Source organism: Pieris napi, chromosome 23 (genome assembly GCF_905475465.1).
Source record: "Pieris napi chromosome 23, ilPieNapi1.2, whole genome shotgun sequence".
Lineage (NCBI taxonomy): Eukaryota > Metazoa > Arthropoda > Insecta > Lepidoptera > Pieridae > Pieris > Pieris napi.
Window position 1 is genome coordinate 1,919,354 of NC_062256.1, and position 20,774 is coordinate 1,940,127.

At 34.2% G+C, this 20,774-nt stretch overlaps 1 protein-coding gene across 3 annotated transcripts in view; it reads right to left on the bottom strand.

The window, feature by feature from the left end:
* LOC125061221 (oxysterol-binding protein-related protein 8) overlaps window positions 1–20,774 on the bottom strand; it is a 42,885-nt gene that overhangs the window by 1,631 nt on the left and 20,480 nt on the right. For 2 of the 3 annotated variants that reach the window (XM_047666525.1, XM_047666528.1), the window contains 11 exons: window positions 9,788–9,942; window positions 8,844–9,022; window positions 8,180–8,357; window positions 7,227–7,323; window positions 6,213–6,352; window positions 5,487–5,543; window positions 4,780–4,905; window positions 2,944–3,084; window positions 2,146–2,266; window positions 468–510; window positions 63–233 (listed from right to left, as the gene is read on the bottom strand). In XM_047666525.1, coding sequence (XP_047522481.1) covers window positions 63–233; window positions 468–510; window positions 2,146–2,266; window positions 2,944–3,084; window positions 4,780–4,905; window positions 5,487–5,543; window positions 6,213–6,352; window positions 7,227–7,323; window positions 8,180–8,357; window positions 8,844–9,022; window positions 9,788–9,942 — 1,408 coding nt within the window. Of the gene's footprint in view, window positions 1–62; window positions 234–467; window positions 511–2,145; window positions 2,267–2,943; window positions 3,085–4,779; window positions 4,906–5,486; window positions 5,544–6,212; window positions 6,353–7,226; window positions 7,324–8,179; window positions 8,358–8,843; window positions 9,023–9,787; window positions 9,970–20,774 lie in introns of all 3 variants that reach the window. The other variant, XM_047666527.1, reaches the window with a different exon arrangement.

The window sequence follows — 20,774 nt, forward strand, 5'->3', positions numbered from 1 at the left end:
GACAGGGAGGAGTAGACCTTCAAATCGACTGAAGAAGAGAAAGATCAGGAACAGGTACTTACGTAGAAGTCTTAGATCTCCTAGCCAAGTCGTCATGACTCTCGGAGTCCGAAGCACGATGCGACAACTCCCGGAGCCTCGCCTCGTTGCTTGTGCCCATGGATGCACCAGTTTTTATGGACGTTATTATGAAATCGTCCTCATACTCTATTATCTCTTCCGGTTGCCAGGGACTGAAAATATTGTGGGTTTATATAATAATAATTTATTTGCAAGAATATACAAAATGTTATGGTGGTACAATCTAAAGTTCGCATATCTATATGTTTGTTTGTTATGTTTGAGGCTCCTTCACGCCTAAACCACTGATCGTATCGACATGAAAACTACTGCCATTCGATGCGAAATTTTTCCCAGATGGTTTATGGCTATTTATTTTTTAAAGTGGTGAATTATAGATATCTTACCTTGTATCTGTATGATTGTATTTCCATCCTTGGTCGATGATTCCTAAAAATTATAAAAAAACATTAAAAAAGTCCTACACTTTGACCAGTTTGACATATGTGATAATTCTAGCATAAAGCGTTAATGGCAGATAAATTTGAACTTTGGTACTTTGAAATTGTTGAAAAAAATCCAAATAATAATATAATAAATAAATAAGGAATAATAAATATAATATCTATATATAATATAATAAATAAGGAAAAATATTTATAGGAAACTTCGTGCTGCACATACATATCTGCATGATTATTTATTAATTCTTAAAAGGCCAGCAACGAACTTTTGGGATTTCTGGCAACGTGAGTGTCCATGGTCATGGGCATGCTTATGAATGTCAAAAACATTTAAAAAATTCGCGAAAGAGCAAGACTACGCCATCAGTTCGCAAAACTACCAGGCCTTGTTCTGAGAAGAACGGGCAAGAAACTCAGCAAGTTTTACCCTCCCTCTACATTACAATTATTCAAAGGAAAATGTCATAAACCACAACGTCATTAAAGTTACATAAGGGAGCGTTTAAGTATTACGTAACGCGTTTTGGGAGGGGGGGGGGGTAATTTTGTAAAACGTTACGATGCGGGGCGGGGATTGAATTACGCGTTATTGTTAGTATTATTTTCTACTTACACCACATAATAGTAACTAACACAAGGTGGTCACGAAGCGCTTTACTAGACTTGGGTACAGTACTGTACTTAGGTACTGAAAAACGTTACGGCGAGTCCAGGGGGGGGGGGGGGGGGTTCGATAATCTCCAAAAATTGCGTTACGTAATACTTGAACGCTCCCTAAGTAAAAAAAAATCTGTTCTGTGATTTACCACATTCACCATTACACACATATTCACAACACTTCAAAGATAACAAAACAAATTATAACAATATAACTAGAACTATTGCCACGCGTTTCTGTCGTCTAGGTAGTCATTAAGGGCCGATTTACATTATCTTAGTGTATAGCAGAGTGCTTTAGGATAGTACTTTAGTTCAAACATGTAAACGCTACTTGCTTTAGTACGGTTCTACTTGACTTTCAAGTTGAATCAAAATAGAATCGCTTTTTTATTTTTGTTTCAAGTGATACCCCTCCCGCGCCCGCGCAACCCTCGAGATCTTCCCTCGTTGTGTGTAAACACGTAATTTAGTCAAATCTTTAGGAGAGTGCATAAGTGCCGTGAAACGCGTGCGTTTTTTGATTTTTAAAGATGGCTAAATGGTAGGAAGATACAACTATCAAATTTGTGTCTGAATATGTTGTTCAAGAATGTTTGTGGAACGTTAAAAACAATTTATACAAAAACAAACCGACTAGGCATTCGGCATACACTGCCTTAAAAGAAGCTATTTTATTTATTATTTATATTTAGTTTATTTATTTCGAATAAAATCTCGTCTTCTATTTGTTCCATAACAACAGTTAGTATTTTGCGTAGAATAGAGCGTATTTGCCGACCTTTCGTTGCGCGTTCATTGTGGCGCTGTAATGATACTCTACTGGAAGAAATGTAAACGTTCACTCGCAACGCACTAAAGCACTAAAGAACTTGCCTTTCAACTTGTACTAAAATACCCTCCTAAACACTAAGATAATGTAAATCGGCCCTAACCCTTTTCAAATTAATTTGATTGTCAATACCTTCTGGCGGCACAGCTCTAGTATCGCTATGGAACAGTCTCGGCGTCCATGTTGTTAGCTGATTACGTGCACGTGCACGTTGCGCCTCTTCAATTATCGTTTTCTGTTCAGTCGCTAGCACCTGAAAAATACAAGGGAACGAAATTATATTTGTTTTCTGTTGCATGGAATTTTATGCCCGTTATTTAGTAATCTTAACGTGAGAATCCACCAGAGTGCTGAACCTTGCGGCAGTGTTGCTCAGCGTACGCCACAAATGTTTGTTTTGGTCGATTCACTCAAGCGAACAAAAAAAAATATATAAATAAACTTGCGCTCTGACCGGAAATCGAACCCGATACCCCTCACCTAGCGAACAATTCCTGCCCTGCGATTATGTAACTCACTTTTCGAAATCACACAGCGGTTTTCGCATCGGCGGTTGCTCTGAAATCAGTCGTGAAGCAGTCATTTTATGATTTGGCATTCTGAAAAGGTGGGAGCTTGTAGTTTATTGTTTATCAGAATGACTGCTTCACGACTGATTTCAGAGCAACCGCCGACGCGAAAACCGCTGTGTGAGTTCGAAAAGTGAGTTACATAATCGCAGAGCTGCTAGGACATACAATTAACACAAATGATGGCTAACAATATATTATAACACACTGAAAACCTTCCTTTTTTAAAGTCGGTAAGGAATGCCCTCCGCTTAACACGATTATTATAATTCTAACATGATTCAGAAACATCCTACTCTGACATTCACCTGCCGTGTGTCAGAAATGCATTGGATTTTGACATATAGGAGTGACAGCATACCTGATCCTCACTCAATATGGCTTCGGAGACTTTGACCCACAGTCTTTGGGATTCCCACTCGTGTTGTTTCTCGATATCCACCAAGTACCGAGGCAGTCGCTGCTCTTTTAATACTGATACGTCTAGAAGACTTGTTTCGTCCTATAAACAAATTTCTGGTTAATATTTAATTTGATTAAATTTTCAAAGGGAAGGTGCCTTTATTAGAAGAGTATATAGACCACAAATTTGACAACCGTTATAAGTAACTTAATTATTAAGACATTATGATAATTAATATGATATTGCATGCCTATTTTTAAAAGGCTGATTTATCACTACATAGTATAAAACAAAGTCGCTTTCTCTGTCCCTATATCATGATATTTAAAACTACCTACGGATTATTATGCTGTTTTTTTAATAGATAGAGTGATTGAAGAGGATAATAACATCCATTTTGAGAAATTTTAAAAGCGGAAAAAATAATTAAATTTTTTCCGCGTACATTGCAAACGCAAGCTGAACCCTACGAGATTTATCAAAATAATGTACTAAGTATTGTACACATTGAAAAGGTCTACAGAAAACTTCTCGATGGTATATGTCTATCTCTTATGGATATCCCACAATATAATTTTTTGTCATTTACTTTTTACGACAAATAATGGCTAATTTCCGGAGCGATTTTAACCAATACAGCATTAATCCTTACCCAATTAAATACCTTAAATACATTGTTTATTTTATATAGATCTATATGGCCCTTCACAGCATATGATTTAAATAAATATTTTCGGAGGCCGCGCTCCTCCCTATAGCACTTTAAATTTAGTATCAGCATTGCACCTGCACGAAGCCAGGGCGGGTCGCTATTTATAAATAAATCTGAATGTACCACTTTCTATTGTACGAGCCAAGGCTGTACATTTTGCTCATCGTACAAACAGGTACCTTTAACTAAGACAATTTTGAAAATATTTTTTACTTTATTTATATTAAAAAAAAATTCTAAAAAAAAAACCCGCACCAAAGTACAGGTCAAGTTACACTGTCTGGTTCTTCATTTGACAATTGAAAGACTGATCTATTGCATTTACATAAGAATTAGAATGTCGTACACGTATGAGAACCATCATGTTTTCATTTTAGAGTCTAAATAAGGTTTCATACGTTGGCAACACTATTTTATTTATTTATTAAATGTCTTTAAGACCCCACGGCCTAAGTCAGGGATGAAAGGCCGCAATACTTGACGGTGCTTCGGGCGACGCGGGAAACCAGTCGCGCCAGTTATCCGACAATATTATTGAAGTGAAACTTCTTTAGGCGCATGAGGGTAAAAATTTTAAGGAACGTCACGAAGATGTGCAGCGTTTTTGTCGAAGAAAAGGGAGAGAGTGATTTAGATAGTAAGAAGGGCGAATTACATTATATAAATTATGTTAAAATTAAATTTCGTAAAGAGAATTTATGAAATATTAGTATTTTATATTTTATGCAAAATAATTTATTGAAATCTCAAATGATTATTTGTATTAATTTTCTACACTTAATATTTAATTAATGACAATTAAATTAATTAAATTACTAACATATCTTCCTTTTTCCCTCCCTCTAAGTCTCGAAAATGTATAAATATGAACAAGACATAAATTAGTTTGCCAAAGAAGTTTCACTTCTGACATGTGTATTTTGTACGCACGCACTTTTTTATTTAAAGATTGTGGCCTTTACATTTTACCCGTTCTATTTAATGTAAAGATATAATAAAACATTTCAATTTCATGATATGCTAGTTAATATATGAAACGCAAAGGTTCAAATGATTTATTTATCAATCTTTAAGCTACTCACCCCAGTTTTCTTATCTTTAATATCGATCCGTCCGTCCCAATATCCCTCGACGGTCGCGATTGTGTCTTTACCACGTTTTATCCTTCCCGATATAGCATTTGTTTGGTCCGCGCCACCGAGAAAAGACTGAAAAATAACATTAGAACATTTAACTAAATGTAAAATTAGAAGCATTTAATATGTATTTATTTTTGACGTTCATAAGTGTACATTGTGTTACCTAAATAAATAAATGATTTTGATTTGATTTAAAATATATATATAAAGTACTTGGTTTAAATGGTAACCATTTAAACTATAGATATACCAATAAGCTTGTCTGAAATCACTTTTCTTTATTATTGCATTGTACGGGTACATTATTTGTCGTAGATAATCAAAGAATTCATTGCAAATCATACCCAGATTAATTCACAATAACGCATAATTAATACATTTATTTAATTAACATATTTCATATATTTTACAATCTTGTATTTAAAATTTTCTTAACCTACAAATAGTAAAAATTATTAAAAAGAAAATCAAAACCAATTTAAAAAGTTTAGTCCCTGTAGCAGTGTATCTTTAACGCTGGCAAAAATTAATAAATACATATTACTGTGTCACATATAAGCGATTTGCAAGAGCTGTCAAGTTGTCAATGTCTGACAATTGGCAATTCCGTAATTCCGTAGATTTAATCTTGAAAACCCGTCAGAACTCACCCTCAGTTTAAATTCTACATCCGCTTGATATCCAGTTTCCTGACATATTATGTGCACCTGAAATAAAATTCAAAATTCATTTACTAATTATTATTTTTTGAAGTTATACTTCTTTAGGCGCGTTATTAAAAATTGATGAGAGTGAAATTTTACGATGCGCGCGCACCGTGACACAAAATTAACAGAATGAAGTTAGTTCTAGGAGTGGCATGAAAATCGATAATAACTATGTTCAAGTTGTATATTCTAGTATTTTTATATTTAGAACACGTATTTCGTAACAGTACAATTAAACAGTGTGAATAAATAAATATTATTTTGGTGTTTTTATTAAATCAATTTCATATACGACGGTGATAGTATTTACTAATAATAATTTTAATATTTATCGTTAATCACTACTGCATTTTAGTTATTTTTTTCCATACGCCAAAGAAGTATAACTTCTAACGCGTGTACATAAGTACACACACTCTTTTTTTGATAAATGGATAAAAAGATTCAGAATTCAGATTTTGTTCCCATTAAACTAAAAAAAATCTAACCTAAAAGGATTATTCGGTGATTTTTTGAAAAAAATTGTCAAAAAGAATCACTTGAAATCTGGAATTTTAAATTAAAAGAACTGGCATTTTCTTACAGTGTAACTATAATCGCACAAACCATTATATATTACTTGAGAATCAGAAGCCTATTAAAACAATTGTAAAAAGTTGTTTGTCCTACCTTTCCCCCAAGCTCCATACTAAGTGTACCAATAACAATTCCCTTACAATGCGCATACGGCGCTGTTGTGATATACGTCTCCCCCCAATTTAGTAAATGTATTCGCGCGCACCCCTCCAAAATGGCGGACGTTGAGTTACCTGAAATTAAAAAAAAAATAAGTTTTTCAATTTACTTGCAAATCTTTTTATAACTGCTTTGTATAAAACGTTGATTTAAATTATTCATCACCATGGTAACCATTATAACGTTACTATAGTCTGGCTAATGAAAGATAATTGAATTATTTGAAAACTTTCGGATGGCAACACAGAATGTCATTGAATTTCTTAGGTTAGTATGTTTTATTGTCTTGAAACTTCATGCAATTACTCATTTTTATTTCTATTATATTTTTTCCGAATAGTTAACAAAATAGCCTAAATTTTGTTTTATTTGATAGAATATTTCGTTTCTTTCGCAGGATTTGATTATTCCGAATAAAGTTGTGTTTTATAACAAACATAGTTTTAGTTTTCCGTGCAATGCTAGTCATTTTAATTATCAATAGTAAAATACTAAATAGGTATAGTATTTAATTTTATAGAAATACAGTTACTATCGATGTAAAAAATCATAAAATAAAATCAAGTATCAATTAAGTTTAATCGACAAAATATATCAAACTTTTAGGGATACCATACTTTTTTTTTTAATTTTCCGCGCTTTTTCATTATCTTCTTTCATTAGCCAGACTCTATAACAACAAACACAGCAACTAAACGTTTGTAAATGTAGAATTGAAACTCGTGTACATTATGGGAATTAAAAATATAATTATATCTTCGGAGGTATTACAAGATAAAAATGTAAACAATATTGGTGTTGTGCTTAGGTCTTGGGTGTTTAAATATGTATTTATATGTCTATCTATTTATAATATGTATATATCCCATAGTACCCATAACACAAGCTTCACCAGCTTAGCATGGGACTAGGTCAATTGGTGTGAATTGTAAAAAAAAAAATACATACCATAAAACTTAGACCTAGCTAACAGACTACCCTCTATAACGAATCCATCTTTCCTATTCGATATATAAAACGCCGAAACTGGGGGATGATGTGAAACCTGGAAAGAAAAAAATATCATAGTCAAAATAGGTATTACTTAGTTGTATTGAATAATTTTTATTGATTTTCCCTTTTATTAGAACCTTTTTGTAAATATGTATTCCAACTTTGGCTATATTTTTGGTGTAATTGTTTTTATACATATTTTTGAAGTGAAAAATTGATGAGAGTGAAATTTTACAACGTGCGCGCGCCGTGACACAAAATTAACAGAATGAAGTTGCCCACGGAAGATGCTACGGCATTGGATATACTTTAAAAACAATATTCGAATAATAATAGAATTTATGTTACCCTTAATGTAAGAGAATAATGATAAATATTTATGTACTTAATTTTTCAAATGTAAACTGAACTTTATTGACTATAATGACTCCTTTTCCAGTCTTTGATTATTTAATTGTAATTAATAATTTGCATTCAATCAAAAACTATTTTTAATAATGCCAAAGAAGTATAACTTCTTACGCGCGTACATAAGTACACGCACCCTTTTTTTTGTTAGCTTTAGGATTACGAAATAAATGCATGTATTGTAACTGTTAATTGATGGGATTCCACTTGCAAGTCTGTCATAAAAACTGTCACTGTGACAAAAAAGTCGCCACGAGTCAGACACAGAGGGCTCACAGTGAGATTAAGATTTGCGAAAGTTTTTTCAGAAACTGTTTCTTAAAGTAATATAAAGGAGTAGTCATATTTGTATTTCACGTCTAATGTAGAAAATTCAGATAATAGCTTTTTGATCAAAAATATATGGAGCAAACATTTGATAAAATTAATGAAAACACAAAACTACCGCCAAAAAATCTGAAATTTTCGTACTACCCACTTTTTATAAATTTATAACATACCTGCTCAGCTATATAATACGTGTAGGTATCATTCTTGTGTCGCCAGCAACATCGGAAGGTTTCTCCAAGGACTGGATTGTATGGCTTTTTGAGACCTTTGGGCTTCCGGTAGAGACCTGATAGGTACCAACGAAGGACACCTTTGAACCTTTGGTATGGGTCTTCTAGAATTTGAGCCCTGGAATTGATTAAAATTATAAAAATAATGGAGAGTATTGTCAGTTCTTTTCGTCCCTTCTCCACGTCTGTGAAGTGGGTGTGGGGTAGAGCAATAATAAGAAAGATTGAGAGAGAGTAAGGGATATCGAGAAAAAATACACGCTAATGGTTGATGTATTCGTTTAGTTGTTACATATTAGAACTTTAGATGGCAATTCTATCGCATAACGTCTTGTGCGCGCAGATTTTTTATTTATTTATATTATCATTACAACGTATTCAGTGAGTAAACAGTGTAAACATAGATATACAAATACATAGTGATCATATACTGGTACACGATCATCAATTGTTGCTTTTACCTTAGTAATAATTAATTTACAAGGAAGTTTCACTTCTGTCAACTGTAGCATGACTGATGTGGCAGTATCTCACTGAATACAAGTAATAATATATAAAGGTATAATACACATAAGGATAGGCACATAGCAAAAATCATACTTACTGTCCTAATAAATCCGCGTGATAATAGTTATCAGACAATTTATCCAGGAACGACCGTGGCTCCAAAATAAACGTGGGTAGAACCACTTTGCTCAAATCCATTCCCGGCCTCACTTGCTTTAGTAAGAACCATAGTAACGACTTGTTCTCTTCTGCTACTTCTTCTACTAATTCACCAGCCTGAAAATAATGTATTATTTCCATTCCCATACATCAAGAGTGCCATGGATTTTACATCCTACATCCCAAAACCATGAATTTATTACCACTTTATTGGTAAACAGTCAAATATCATAAAAAAAATTTATAAAGTTCATTGTACTTTTCATATATCTTTATATATATAAATCTTTTGAGCGTGTATTTGTGACTAAACTCCTGGAGCTGAACCGATTTTGATTTATTTTGTGTTTTAGGGATTCGATAATAGCTTAGATTTATAATTAAGTAGATGTTTTTTTTGTATTTGTAGTTAAGACGAATTTTAAAAAAATTGAATTTTTTTTTGTTATCATTTGGAATAATATTTTTTGTGAAGTTACCTAAACAAATATATAAAATTTATTAGACCTTATAGATTATATTCAATAAAAAAAATTCTTCTTAAGATTATTTTTTTGTTAGTTTTTTTCTCTTTAATACATACTTATTATTTAGGCACATAATTATTTATTTTTAATATAAAAGGGGACAAACGGGCATGAGGCTAACCTAACGTAAAGTGATACCACCCCGCCCATAGACACTCATAAATACACACATTCATAAATATAAATCACTTAGTTAAACAGTCCTTTTCACTACTTATCAAGATTATTTATCTTCTAGGAAACCTTGTTCAGGCAAGATTTCTTTAGAAAAAACACAGATAACAAAAACTAATAATCTGGCTGCACTGTACACTACTGTATTTGCCTTTTTTTTTTTAAATAAAAAAAAACTTACCACTCCGATCTCCCGATCCGGGTCTTCGACGTAGAGACTCTCTATGCGACTGAGAACCTCCCGTTTCCTGGCTAAGGGATCAGCACTGAGCGACACCACCGGCATCCCCTGCCTGGAGGCTTCGCTGTCTGTATCTGACGCGGCACCTGCTAGTTCTGCAGACACATTCGGGATGAGGACATCTAGCGAATTAATTGGTACTAGTGAATTAGCAATATCACACATTTCGAGCCAATAACAAGCCTACTACCAAAAAATACCGTCTACCCTCATTTTAAAAAGTTCTAATAATGTATACGATGTTTGTGTTAATTTAACGTATTTTATTTTTGAAACAACTGCCCTATTTATAACGCGACGCTCTAAAATCCTCTTATTGAAACTATGTAACCCCCAATTTGTGACAATGTTTTTTTTTAATAGAAAAATATTAACTACCCTCTTTAAAAAAAACAATAATGTATAGGATCTGAGTTAATTTAATATATTTTATTTTCGAAACTTCTGCCTTACTTATATTACGATACTCTTTATTGAAATTATGTGATCCACATTTTACGATATTTTTACAGAAAAAATTTAAGCTACCCTCTTTAAAAAAAACAATTATGTGATCTTTGTACTACACTTTTAGGAAATAAACGTTGTGTTCCTTTATTTTAAAATAACTATAAGTTTGAAAAAATAAATAAAAATAGTTATTAGATATATTTTAGTTTAAATACATATCTGATCTAAACTGTCTTTCTTATCTTTAGAGACTGTGCTTTTTAAATGACTGATATTTCCATCTTTCAAGGTCTTATGCTCCATTGCTAACAGTTTATTTTTAATAACACAGGATAGATCATGTATTAAAGGTACGTCTGCCGCAAGTCATTGTAAATATTTCTTAATAGAACAGGGTGCAAACGGGCAGGCTCAATGCTAGAGGACGAGTACGTTGCCGGCCTTTAAAGAATTGGTACGCTCTTTTCTCGACGGCGCCTAAGCCGAATGGGAAATACTTCAGTGGGCAGCTGGTTCCACATAGTGGTGGTGCGCGGCAAAGTTAAAAAACGCTGTACATGAATACAGATCATAATAATCAACAGCATTTATTTTTAAACATCCTCCATGAATCCTAATGACGCGAAAGGACATAAAGATAAAGATAAGATTGTGAATACGTCTTTCATATTGTTTGTACAGTGCATGTTACACACATATAATAATCATGTATAAAAATTCAATAAGTAAGTGTTTATCAATAGAAAATTTCGAATTTGGATTTCAAACGCCAATAAAATGCTACAGATTCCCTGGGCTGTATAATTTCCTAAATTTTAAAAACTAAATGCCCAGTCATGCATTCTTAACGTGACCAGACGTCCCGTTTTGAACGGTACACGACTGTCCCTTTTTCCAATTACGAGTCCCGTTGTCCCCGAAATGTGGGAACTGTGGGACGCAAAATTATCCAGTTTTCAGAAAGCGCGCGAAAATTTAAGCAGCAGAATATAAAAAAACGAGCCAAGAGTTTCATTCTTATTTTAAATCGTCACCAATATTAAAACAAATTTGTTCTTCTGATAAATATAAATATAGCTAAACATTTTGGGTACCTATATTTTGTGATTCGTAACTTTTTCTAAATAAATAACTTTTCATTGACTACTCATTGTTTGACCTAAATTAATCCAATGTCCCGTTTTGAGTCAAAGAATAAATGGTCACTTTATGCATGCTGGATATTTTATTAATTAATAATTAAATAATACACAACCTTTCATGAGATATACTTTTGTACATAACCTATATATATTATATGTATTTGCGTTCAGTTAGTGGCATTGTATTGTTTCATAATACAATTGCAAGGCTTAAGGACCTATATCTGGTCGTCAAACTCCAAAAAATCCTTTTTTCGTCATCGTTTCTTGAAGTAAAGAAAAAATATGTGGTTGAGACACGATTTAAATAACTTCGATCGATAGAAAAAAAAATCCAAACATAGCCAATTCTTCACTTTGAATTCATTTTATGTCGAAAATGTATATAGAACATGATTTTGAAATTGACACGATATATTTTATCGCAAGCCAAGTAATTCCATTTCAGGAAAAAAAATTATAAAATTACATTAATTTAATGTTTTACATAACTAATTGTTATTACGGGCCGGCGCGCCTCAGTGCTCCAGCTCTCTCACTGCGCCCCGCAGTCCACCCCGAGACACTGACACAGCAATTCGTGCTGGTATAGGGCCTTAAGACGGGAGCACAGCCACAAAGTATGAAGTGAATTTGGACGATCTGAAGTTTGGGACATCAACGCTACAGATTGAGAGAACTATCGAACTTGCAGACAAAAACGTCAGGATATCCAAACATTTATTTAAGAATTTATATCTTGAAAAGGTTGCGGTATAGCATTGTATTAATGAAAATTACTTCGCAAATCGCCTTTTAGATAGAACATTATTTTCCAGGCAAATTCAAGTCTTATTATATTTAACGACCTTACATATAATAGTGTAATTAGCTTTATTCTCTGACATGGCCACGTATACTTAAAGACAAAAGATTACTTATGTATGTAGTTGTTTAGTGTATTAAACAAATATTTTTTTAATCGAAATCACAAGGTTTTGGGTCAGATGTAATTTTTTTCTTTTTTTTTTAATGAAGATTGGAGTATCCCAAAGGGCTTTGGAGCGTTCTATTGTTCATTTGACAATTAAAGACAAAGTAGAAAACTTGTGTTTCAAACAGACGTACCAACGTAGTGGAAATGGGCCGGTCACGTTGCCCGCGTTTGTGATGACAGATGGGTCAAATACCCTTACTTGGAATGGCCCAGTGGGAAGAAAAGGAAGGACGGCCATCAGAAACCTGGGTAAATGATGTAAGAAATAGCGGGAAACGATGGGAACACTGTAGCGAAGATGAGACACAAATGGGAGAATTTGGAAGCCTTCCTTCTGTCGGAGGTTGTGTAATAGTAATAAATATAATAACATAAACTGAATGTGATCCTTACATCCTATGATTTATCATCAATCCATTATTCAATCTTTAAAAAAAGAATCAGTGGCGCTACAACCTCTTTAGGTCTCACATTTCTCAATCTGTTTCATGATAATTTTTAAATCTAATAGGCAAGGAGGCTGATCACCTAGATCAGCCTCCAGTGCCTGACACACGCCGTCGACTTTTTACGAATCCTGTACTTAATTGTTGTTAGTCTAGATAGTTAATATTTAGTTATTAGTCTAAACATTATTTACATTATATTACTACAGCAATGTTTCCCAAATTTTTTGTGCCATGCCCCACCGTAGCTTTAATAAATTCTTCAGATCTACCAGAGGTTTCTGTGTTATTTCCGCTTTTGTATGTAACAGGAGGCTTATCTGATGTTGAGTGATACCTCCGCTCACATTGCTCTTTTCTTGAAGGATACTAAGTCGAATTGGTTAAACCTAATTATTCAATCCCTGACCACCAGGCACCATTATCATACCTCCATTACAAGGAATAAAAACTTCATCCATCCCGGTGTGAATTGCCGAGTCCACCGAATACTTCCTCCCCAAGTCCAAGGTATGGAAACTGCTCGGGTCTGATGATTGCTTTACAACCTTTCGTTTCAATAAAGAGAATATACTCGACCGCCTCCGACCTTTGTCCTTCAACCTCCGCAGTATCTCTGGTTCTATGTCCATTGTCATTTTTTTTAATAACAATAATATTTTTGTGATCGATTGTCCAACTCCACTTACTTCATTGAAACATCACTTGACTATTAGGAAAGTGAAAATCATCGCTTTTCATCACAGTTCCATCACAAAATTTAAAATCACTGTATTCATGAAGATAAAGCTTTAGAAAATTCAAGCAACAATACGACAATTTTTTTGGATTTTTAATAATACGTAGAACGAGGCATATTATTTTATAAAAGGGTCAGGGATGTGCTGGACAGGCTTCTAATTAATTTGCGATAATTATTTTAAATATGTGCTGTTTGCCATAGTACCCATGGACAATAGTATGTTGGCCTATCCCGAGTTGGAACTACATTGAAGTTCTACAAATAAATCTCTTCCCTAATGTTATTTTTTTTTATAATAGGGCAAAAAGGACCTGGGCCTACTGTACGCCCAAAAAGAGCAGTCATCGCAGCCCATAGACACCCATTTTTAGTGGGTGTGCCGGCCTTTGAGGGAGGAGTACAATCGAATTTTGAATAGTTGGATGTCGTATCTCTCAGGGGTCTTCCACCGGGAGTCGATTCCACAGTTCGCAAAAGAAAATGCCTTGTGAAACGGACTGTGGAAGACTTCCCGCCATCAAGGTGAAGAAAGAAGAAGAAATAGAAGTTTTGCATTTGGAACTTTTGTTTTTATTTTTAACAATTCATCATAATCAACTGATTCTAAACACTCTTTCATTACCTACTTGAAATCAAAAATGTTTCATTACATGTAGAGTATTTTTTAATTTACTAATATCGGACATTCTACGTAAATTTCGTTACGAATTTAAAAATGTATTAGATATATATTCATTGTTAAGTATAATCTAAATATTGATTAGATTATGAATATAAGTGTGTATCTAATAATCTGAAAGGAAGTAATTAAAAACTAAGTAAAATAAAACTTTTATGATAACAAATATATATTTATAGTCCGACTTAGTAGACTTTCCACTAACACGAGATCGGTATACGCGAGTGAAACCGCGAAGCATTGCTAGCAATGCTTCGCGGTTTCACTCGCGTAGATAAATAAATCAGTGGCGCTACAACCTCTTTAGGTCTTGGCCTCAGATCTCTGAATCTGTTTCATGATCATTTTTAAATCACACACGCCGTCGACTTTTTGGGTCTAAAACATGTCGGTTTCCTCACGATGTTTTCCTTCACCGTTCGAGCTAATGTTAAATGCGCATATAGAAAGAAAATCCATTGGTGCACACCCGGGGATCGAACCTACGACCTCAGGGATGAGAGTTGCGCGCTGAAGCCACTAGGCCAACACTGCTCTAAATTAAATAAATAAGTGTAAGAAATTTTCGTTTCCGTAAATTTATTGAAGTGAAAACTTCTTTAGCGGCGTTGTACACTATTTTGGAATGGGTAAAAAATTTTAAACTCGCGTCAGGACACGTGACCTGAACGAAAATTCGTAAGACGGATGGAAAGTAGACAACTGGCGCGGCGTATTTAATGTAATATTGTCATGTTTGTGTACGATAGCGCAAAAAATAAATATTGTATTCTACCACATAAATGATAGTACTTTTTTACTGATAATTAAAGCAATTCATATCTGCCGGCACTCTGTGTGTAACCCGTGCAATCCGTAGTTTTTTTTTTAAATTTATTTATTTTCACACATTTTTTAATTTCCGTTTCCGTACAGCGTAATATAAATATTTATTAGAACGTGTATTTAGTTTATTCCTGAGGATGGTTTTGATAAAACAATTGTTTTTTCGCAAATAAGCAAAAATCCACCCTATTCACGCTGTTAAATTATTTATTGATATCTGAAACTTTGTTTAATTGCACAAAATTAATTAGAGAATCGACATTATAAACAAAATTTACCTTATGCGTAGGTTCTTTAGGGTTGACAACTGTTTTAAACTATTATTATTAAAAAAAATATTTTAGCTAAAACACTCATACTTAATTTCTTTACGAATTAATCTATTATGTATTTAAAATTGTTTAATGTTTCACTATTCGAAACCCAAAACATTTTATTTTAAATTTCATATCCGCCATGTTGTTATTTCAACCAATCAGAGCGCGAGCTGCATGACATATGTCATTGTTTTAAATAGATAATTTACATAAATATTTTGAGTTCATGTACTGTATTTCAGTTTAATTGACAGTTTAAATGATCAAACAATTTCACATCTTGTCAGTGGATATGTTGGTTATCAGCCTACTGTGCCTGACATGTGTTTATTTTTTTAGTCTTTCGACGATTTCCTCACGATGTTTTCCTTAAGCGACTGTTACAGTACATAGACAGTACATTGGTGCACTGTCGAGGATCGCAGGACATCAAGGATGAGAGTCGCACGCTGAAGCCACTAGGTCTGTATGTATACCTAGTTTAATTGAAATTTCTTTCCTGTTTTGTCTCTTGACAGTTTACAGTCTGTGGCAATAAGTTCTTAAACACTTGACAACCCTAGCAAAAGCAATGAACGTTCTTGACCTACCATTGTAAACGCTTTACAAATATTTATTCCGATACACAGGGCCATTGAACTAAATGTATTAATAAAATATTTACACACCGCCATTTTCGCAAAATAAAAACCTATCACCATAGGAGAACATATATTGTAACTCACTGTAAAGACATGCTTTATTGGTTTTCGTATCAATTTTTTATAGAACAAACTCACCTGATGTTAAATGATAGATGGACTCTACATGCCATGGGGTCTCGCGAGTGCGTTGCCGGCCTTTTAAAAATTGGTACGCTCTTTTCTTTAAGGACCCTAAGTCGATATATTATTGGTTATCGTATAAATTTTTAACTTTTGGAATTGAATTTTTTATAGAACAGTGATAACACCGCCCATGGACACTCAGTGCCAGAAGACTCGCGAGTGCGTTTCCGTTCGTTTTAAAATTACGTTTTTCTTAAAGGACCCGAAGTAAAGTTCGGAAATACTTCATTGGGCAGCTGGTTTTATAGTGGAGGTGCACGGCAAAAACTGCCTTAAAAAACGCTTAGTTGTGGAATGACGGACGTCGAGTTGAGTGCGTTGTCGGCCTTTTATTTTTTTTACTAATATGTTTGTACCGATATAGCGCAAACTGTTTACATATTTCAAAAATCTTCACACAATCTCGGAGGGATAGGCCATATTTTCAAAATATTAAAAATACTACATTCGAAGCCGCGTGATAAAAAAAATGTCCCATGAGATATTTTTATCTATATTTCCTTAATTAGATATCTTATCAATAGATAACAGCTATTGACAAAACTACTGTATAAGAACCGCACTGCAACTTGAATTAATTCGGCAAAAAATATAGCCGTACATTCAGCCTAGGTACCGCTACATAAACTGTGGATGACCAGCTGCAGCTGAAAGCCAACAGGGACAGGAGGTGGCACAGCAAGCGCTGGAAGTTACTATAGCCACATACAATAAATATAGCCTACGTCACTCGAAAGTAGTCGGAGACCAGTCAGCCTGGGTCGATGTCGACTGTGGATGACCTGCTGTAGCTAAAATCCAGCAGAGAGATAGTAAAACACGCGAGTGTTGGAAGTTTCTCATTTCGGAGGTTAAGACACGTTTGGCTCGCAAAGCCAGAGTAGTGAGTGTTGAAGTTTTTACGGTAGAAGTTAAGTTTCATCGTCACAAACATAAAAATACTTCCTCTTTATTGTAAAGTAATACTAAAAAAGTCCTTACTTTAAGCACTCACAGTGATTCACATAGTATGTTAGTAATCATAAATATCTCAGCTGTGTACATAAACCACTGATTATCGGATCCAAGAACTTATTTAATTTAATGAACGACTCTGCATGTCTATATCAATAATAACCGCATTTAAATCTTGATTACCAATGTATAGTGGAATTACATTTATTTCATTACTTGAGACAGTCAAATATAACCTTAAATCCTCAAAAAAACAAAAAAGTTTCACGCGTTTTTAGAAACTTTTTTTTATTCCAGCCAGTAAAGTTTTCAAATTCGTATTCGATGTCTTTGGTTTGATTCATTAATATTCCAAATTCAAATTCCACAGATATAGTCTGTTTACAGAGAACCCTTAAATGTGACAAAATATTTAAAATAAAGTTGCTTTCCGTTTTACGTTTGATTCTTAACTATACAACCGATTCTATTGTATTCATGACTACAGTGATTAAGTCTGTGAAATCGCCACTATACTTTTAAATAACGACCAATTTTATAACACTACACAAAACACGTCCATACAACACACAATAAGATACACAACTGTGTTATCGCTGCGATAATTGTTCATTATCGTAATGGGTGTCATAAATATTATTTGTTAGATTTTATTTAAGGCTATCTACACTAAGAGGAAAGTTAAATAAGTTCAACTTATTTAAAACTAATTACTAAACAAAATTATTTTTTATATATTTTATACAAATGGGTTTTAAAATTTATATTATACTAGCAGACCGGCCAAGCGTTGCTGTGGCTAAGGTTTTTGTAATATTACATAGTAGCAAACTATTCAAGGGAAACGGTAGGAGAACACCAGTCATGGGGACCAGCATGCTTTTTTGGTAGTTATGCCATTAAATATATAACGACATCGAAGGGACTTCTCATATTTGGTCGTAAAAACCGATAGTCGTAACAGCCGATTGTTAAGAACCTTATACAATAGAATTCAGGATTCTTTGATTTTGGTAAATATAACCGGTATGTTGTTCTAAACGATGCCGTCGTAAACGCTATCTCCTTTCCTTTCCTAGATTCTGGTGGGCGTCTCTCTTTATATTAAGGGTCATTCCAAGTAAGGGTCCAAATGTATCCATTTATTTACCTTTTTTGAATCTAAAATATAAAATTCTCGTGTCGCGGTGTTTGTAAAACTCCTCCGAAACGGTTTGACCGATTCTCACGAAATTTTGTGTATATTGGGTATGTCTGAGAATCGGACAACATCCATTTTTCACCCCCCTAAATGTTAAGGGTAGTCCACACCTAATTTTTTTTAATTTTTAGATAATTTTTTAATTTTATTTTTTTATGATACAGCATTAAAAAATAGGTACAACCCCTTATTTTCCCCCTTTACGATCAACCCCTATTTTTTATTATAAATGATATACATGGCAAAACGACGATTGCCAGGTCAGCTAGTTTCATTATATAACTCTAAATTTCTAATTAAGTACGTCCGTCTCTTTTTATTTAAGACACACACAGTTTGTCAGAAAGAGACGAAAGATTCCTTTACTCTAAAGACATTGAAGGCTGTATAACAGTCGCTTAACAAACAAGGTCATGTCGTATCTAATTTACATAGACATAATTCTCGCTAAAATTATTTATATATTTTTTGTTTGCTGTTTGATATCAAAGTTCGCTGTATTCGGTGCCCTTATGTCAGGCGTCAATTGGCAAACTTCAAAAAGAAAAATAAGTTATTGTTACCTTAGGGTCTTCAAATAATAATAAGAATAACTAGCTGAACCGGCAAACGTCGTTTGGCCATGTATATTATTCAATAAAAATAACTATCTACTATAATAAAAAATAGGGGTTTGATCGTAGAGGGTTGACAATTATTATGGGTTGTATGTATTTTTGTATGGGTCATAAAAAATAAAAAAAAAAAATTGGGGTGGTCACCCCTTATCACTTAGGGGTTTGAAAGGTATATAGTAGCCGATTCTCAGACTAACTGAATATGAATTTAAAATTTCATAAGAATCGGTCGAGCCGTTTCGGAGGAGTATGGTAACGAACATTGTGACGCTCTGGCTTTTGGGTATCTACAGGCCTAAGACGTCTTCAACGAGCAATCGTGTCAGCGCTGCCGAGAGAACCCAATTAGCCAGCAGATCATGCAACGCAAGTGAAACTGGAATAGGCCATACGAAGAGATTCCAATCATATCCCCAAGCAGGCACTTGATTGGAACCCCAAGGTAAGTCCCAAGCCTGGTAAATACAGTTGCAGATGAGGCCAAGAGAGCCGGAAAGACTTGGAGCCAGCTGAAATGCGAAGCTCAACACCGAACGCGACAGAGGCTCTGGACGCCCTCTGTCCCAAGGGTAGGACAATTAAGTCAAGTATTTTTTTTTTTTTATAGAACGGGGGGCAAACGGGCAGGAGGCTCACCTGATGTTAAGTGATACCGCCGCCCATGGACACTCTCAATGCCAGAGGGCTCGCGAGTGCGTTGCCGGCTTTTCAAGAATAGGTACGCTCTTTTCTTGAAGGACCCTAAGTCGAATTGGTTTGGAAATACTTCAGTGGGCAGCTGGTTCCACATAGTGGTTGTGCGCGTCAAGAACTGCCTTGAAAAACGCTCATTATTATTATTTACTTAACACACTGGCAGCTTTTAATAAGCTGATGCGCGTGTATTATGTGATTTGGAGAAACTACCCAATCTATTTTTAAAGGTGTTTAAAGATGGTGCACTGACTAAACATTCCGGAAGCCTATTCCAGTCGGCCACAACTCGGTTTGGGAGAAAGTTCTTTAGGGAATTTGTGTTAGGTTGAGTAGTTTTAATTTTTAATTTTGGCTATTATTCTGTATATAAACAACATAAGATATATAGATATTTTTGATATGATCATTTTTGGACGTCACAAGTCAAGGTAATGATGAATTTATAAACTACTCGATCGGGTCTCATTTTAATTCGAATATCTTTGAATTACGCATTATAAACGCGGAGACATTGCGTCTCTATACGTTTTCTATAGGTATGTTATCTAAAGCTGGCGGCTTCAACACATTTACACTTTGTGCTTGTGTAGTGTCTGTGAATAAGCGCGAGACGTGATGTCAACCTGAAATACAATCACAAATACATCACGAAAAGACTGTCCGTCTCTCTCGCGCTCGGTCAAGCTTATGAGCATAAAAGAGACAGATATTGTTTTTCTTTTGCTACTGTTTATGTTGATCTTTACTGTTTTATATTATTATTATTTTATACATGTTGATCTTTTTTCAAACATTACCAGGGCAATCTCGTGAAATGGTGCACAATGTTTTTAACTATTTTAAGCATCTTAATAAAAACAGTTTAATGAAAAAAAATTATATTTAATTTTACATCAGATGCGACTGGGGTTTCTAAGAGGAGTATTGAAAGAATAGTTAGTGAAGTAAAAGTGAAGTGTGTTGATCTAGATGGAGCTTATGTCGAAAAATGAAAAATTATTTACACAAACTACTCTTTTACGTTCTTGGTCGGGCTTAGAACTTTTGGATCCACC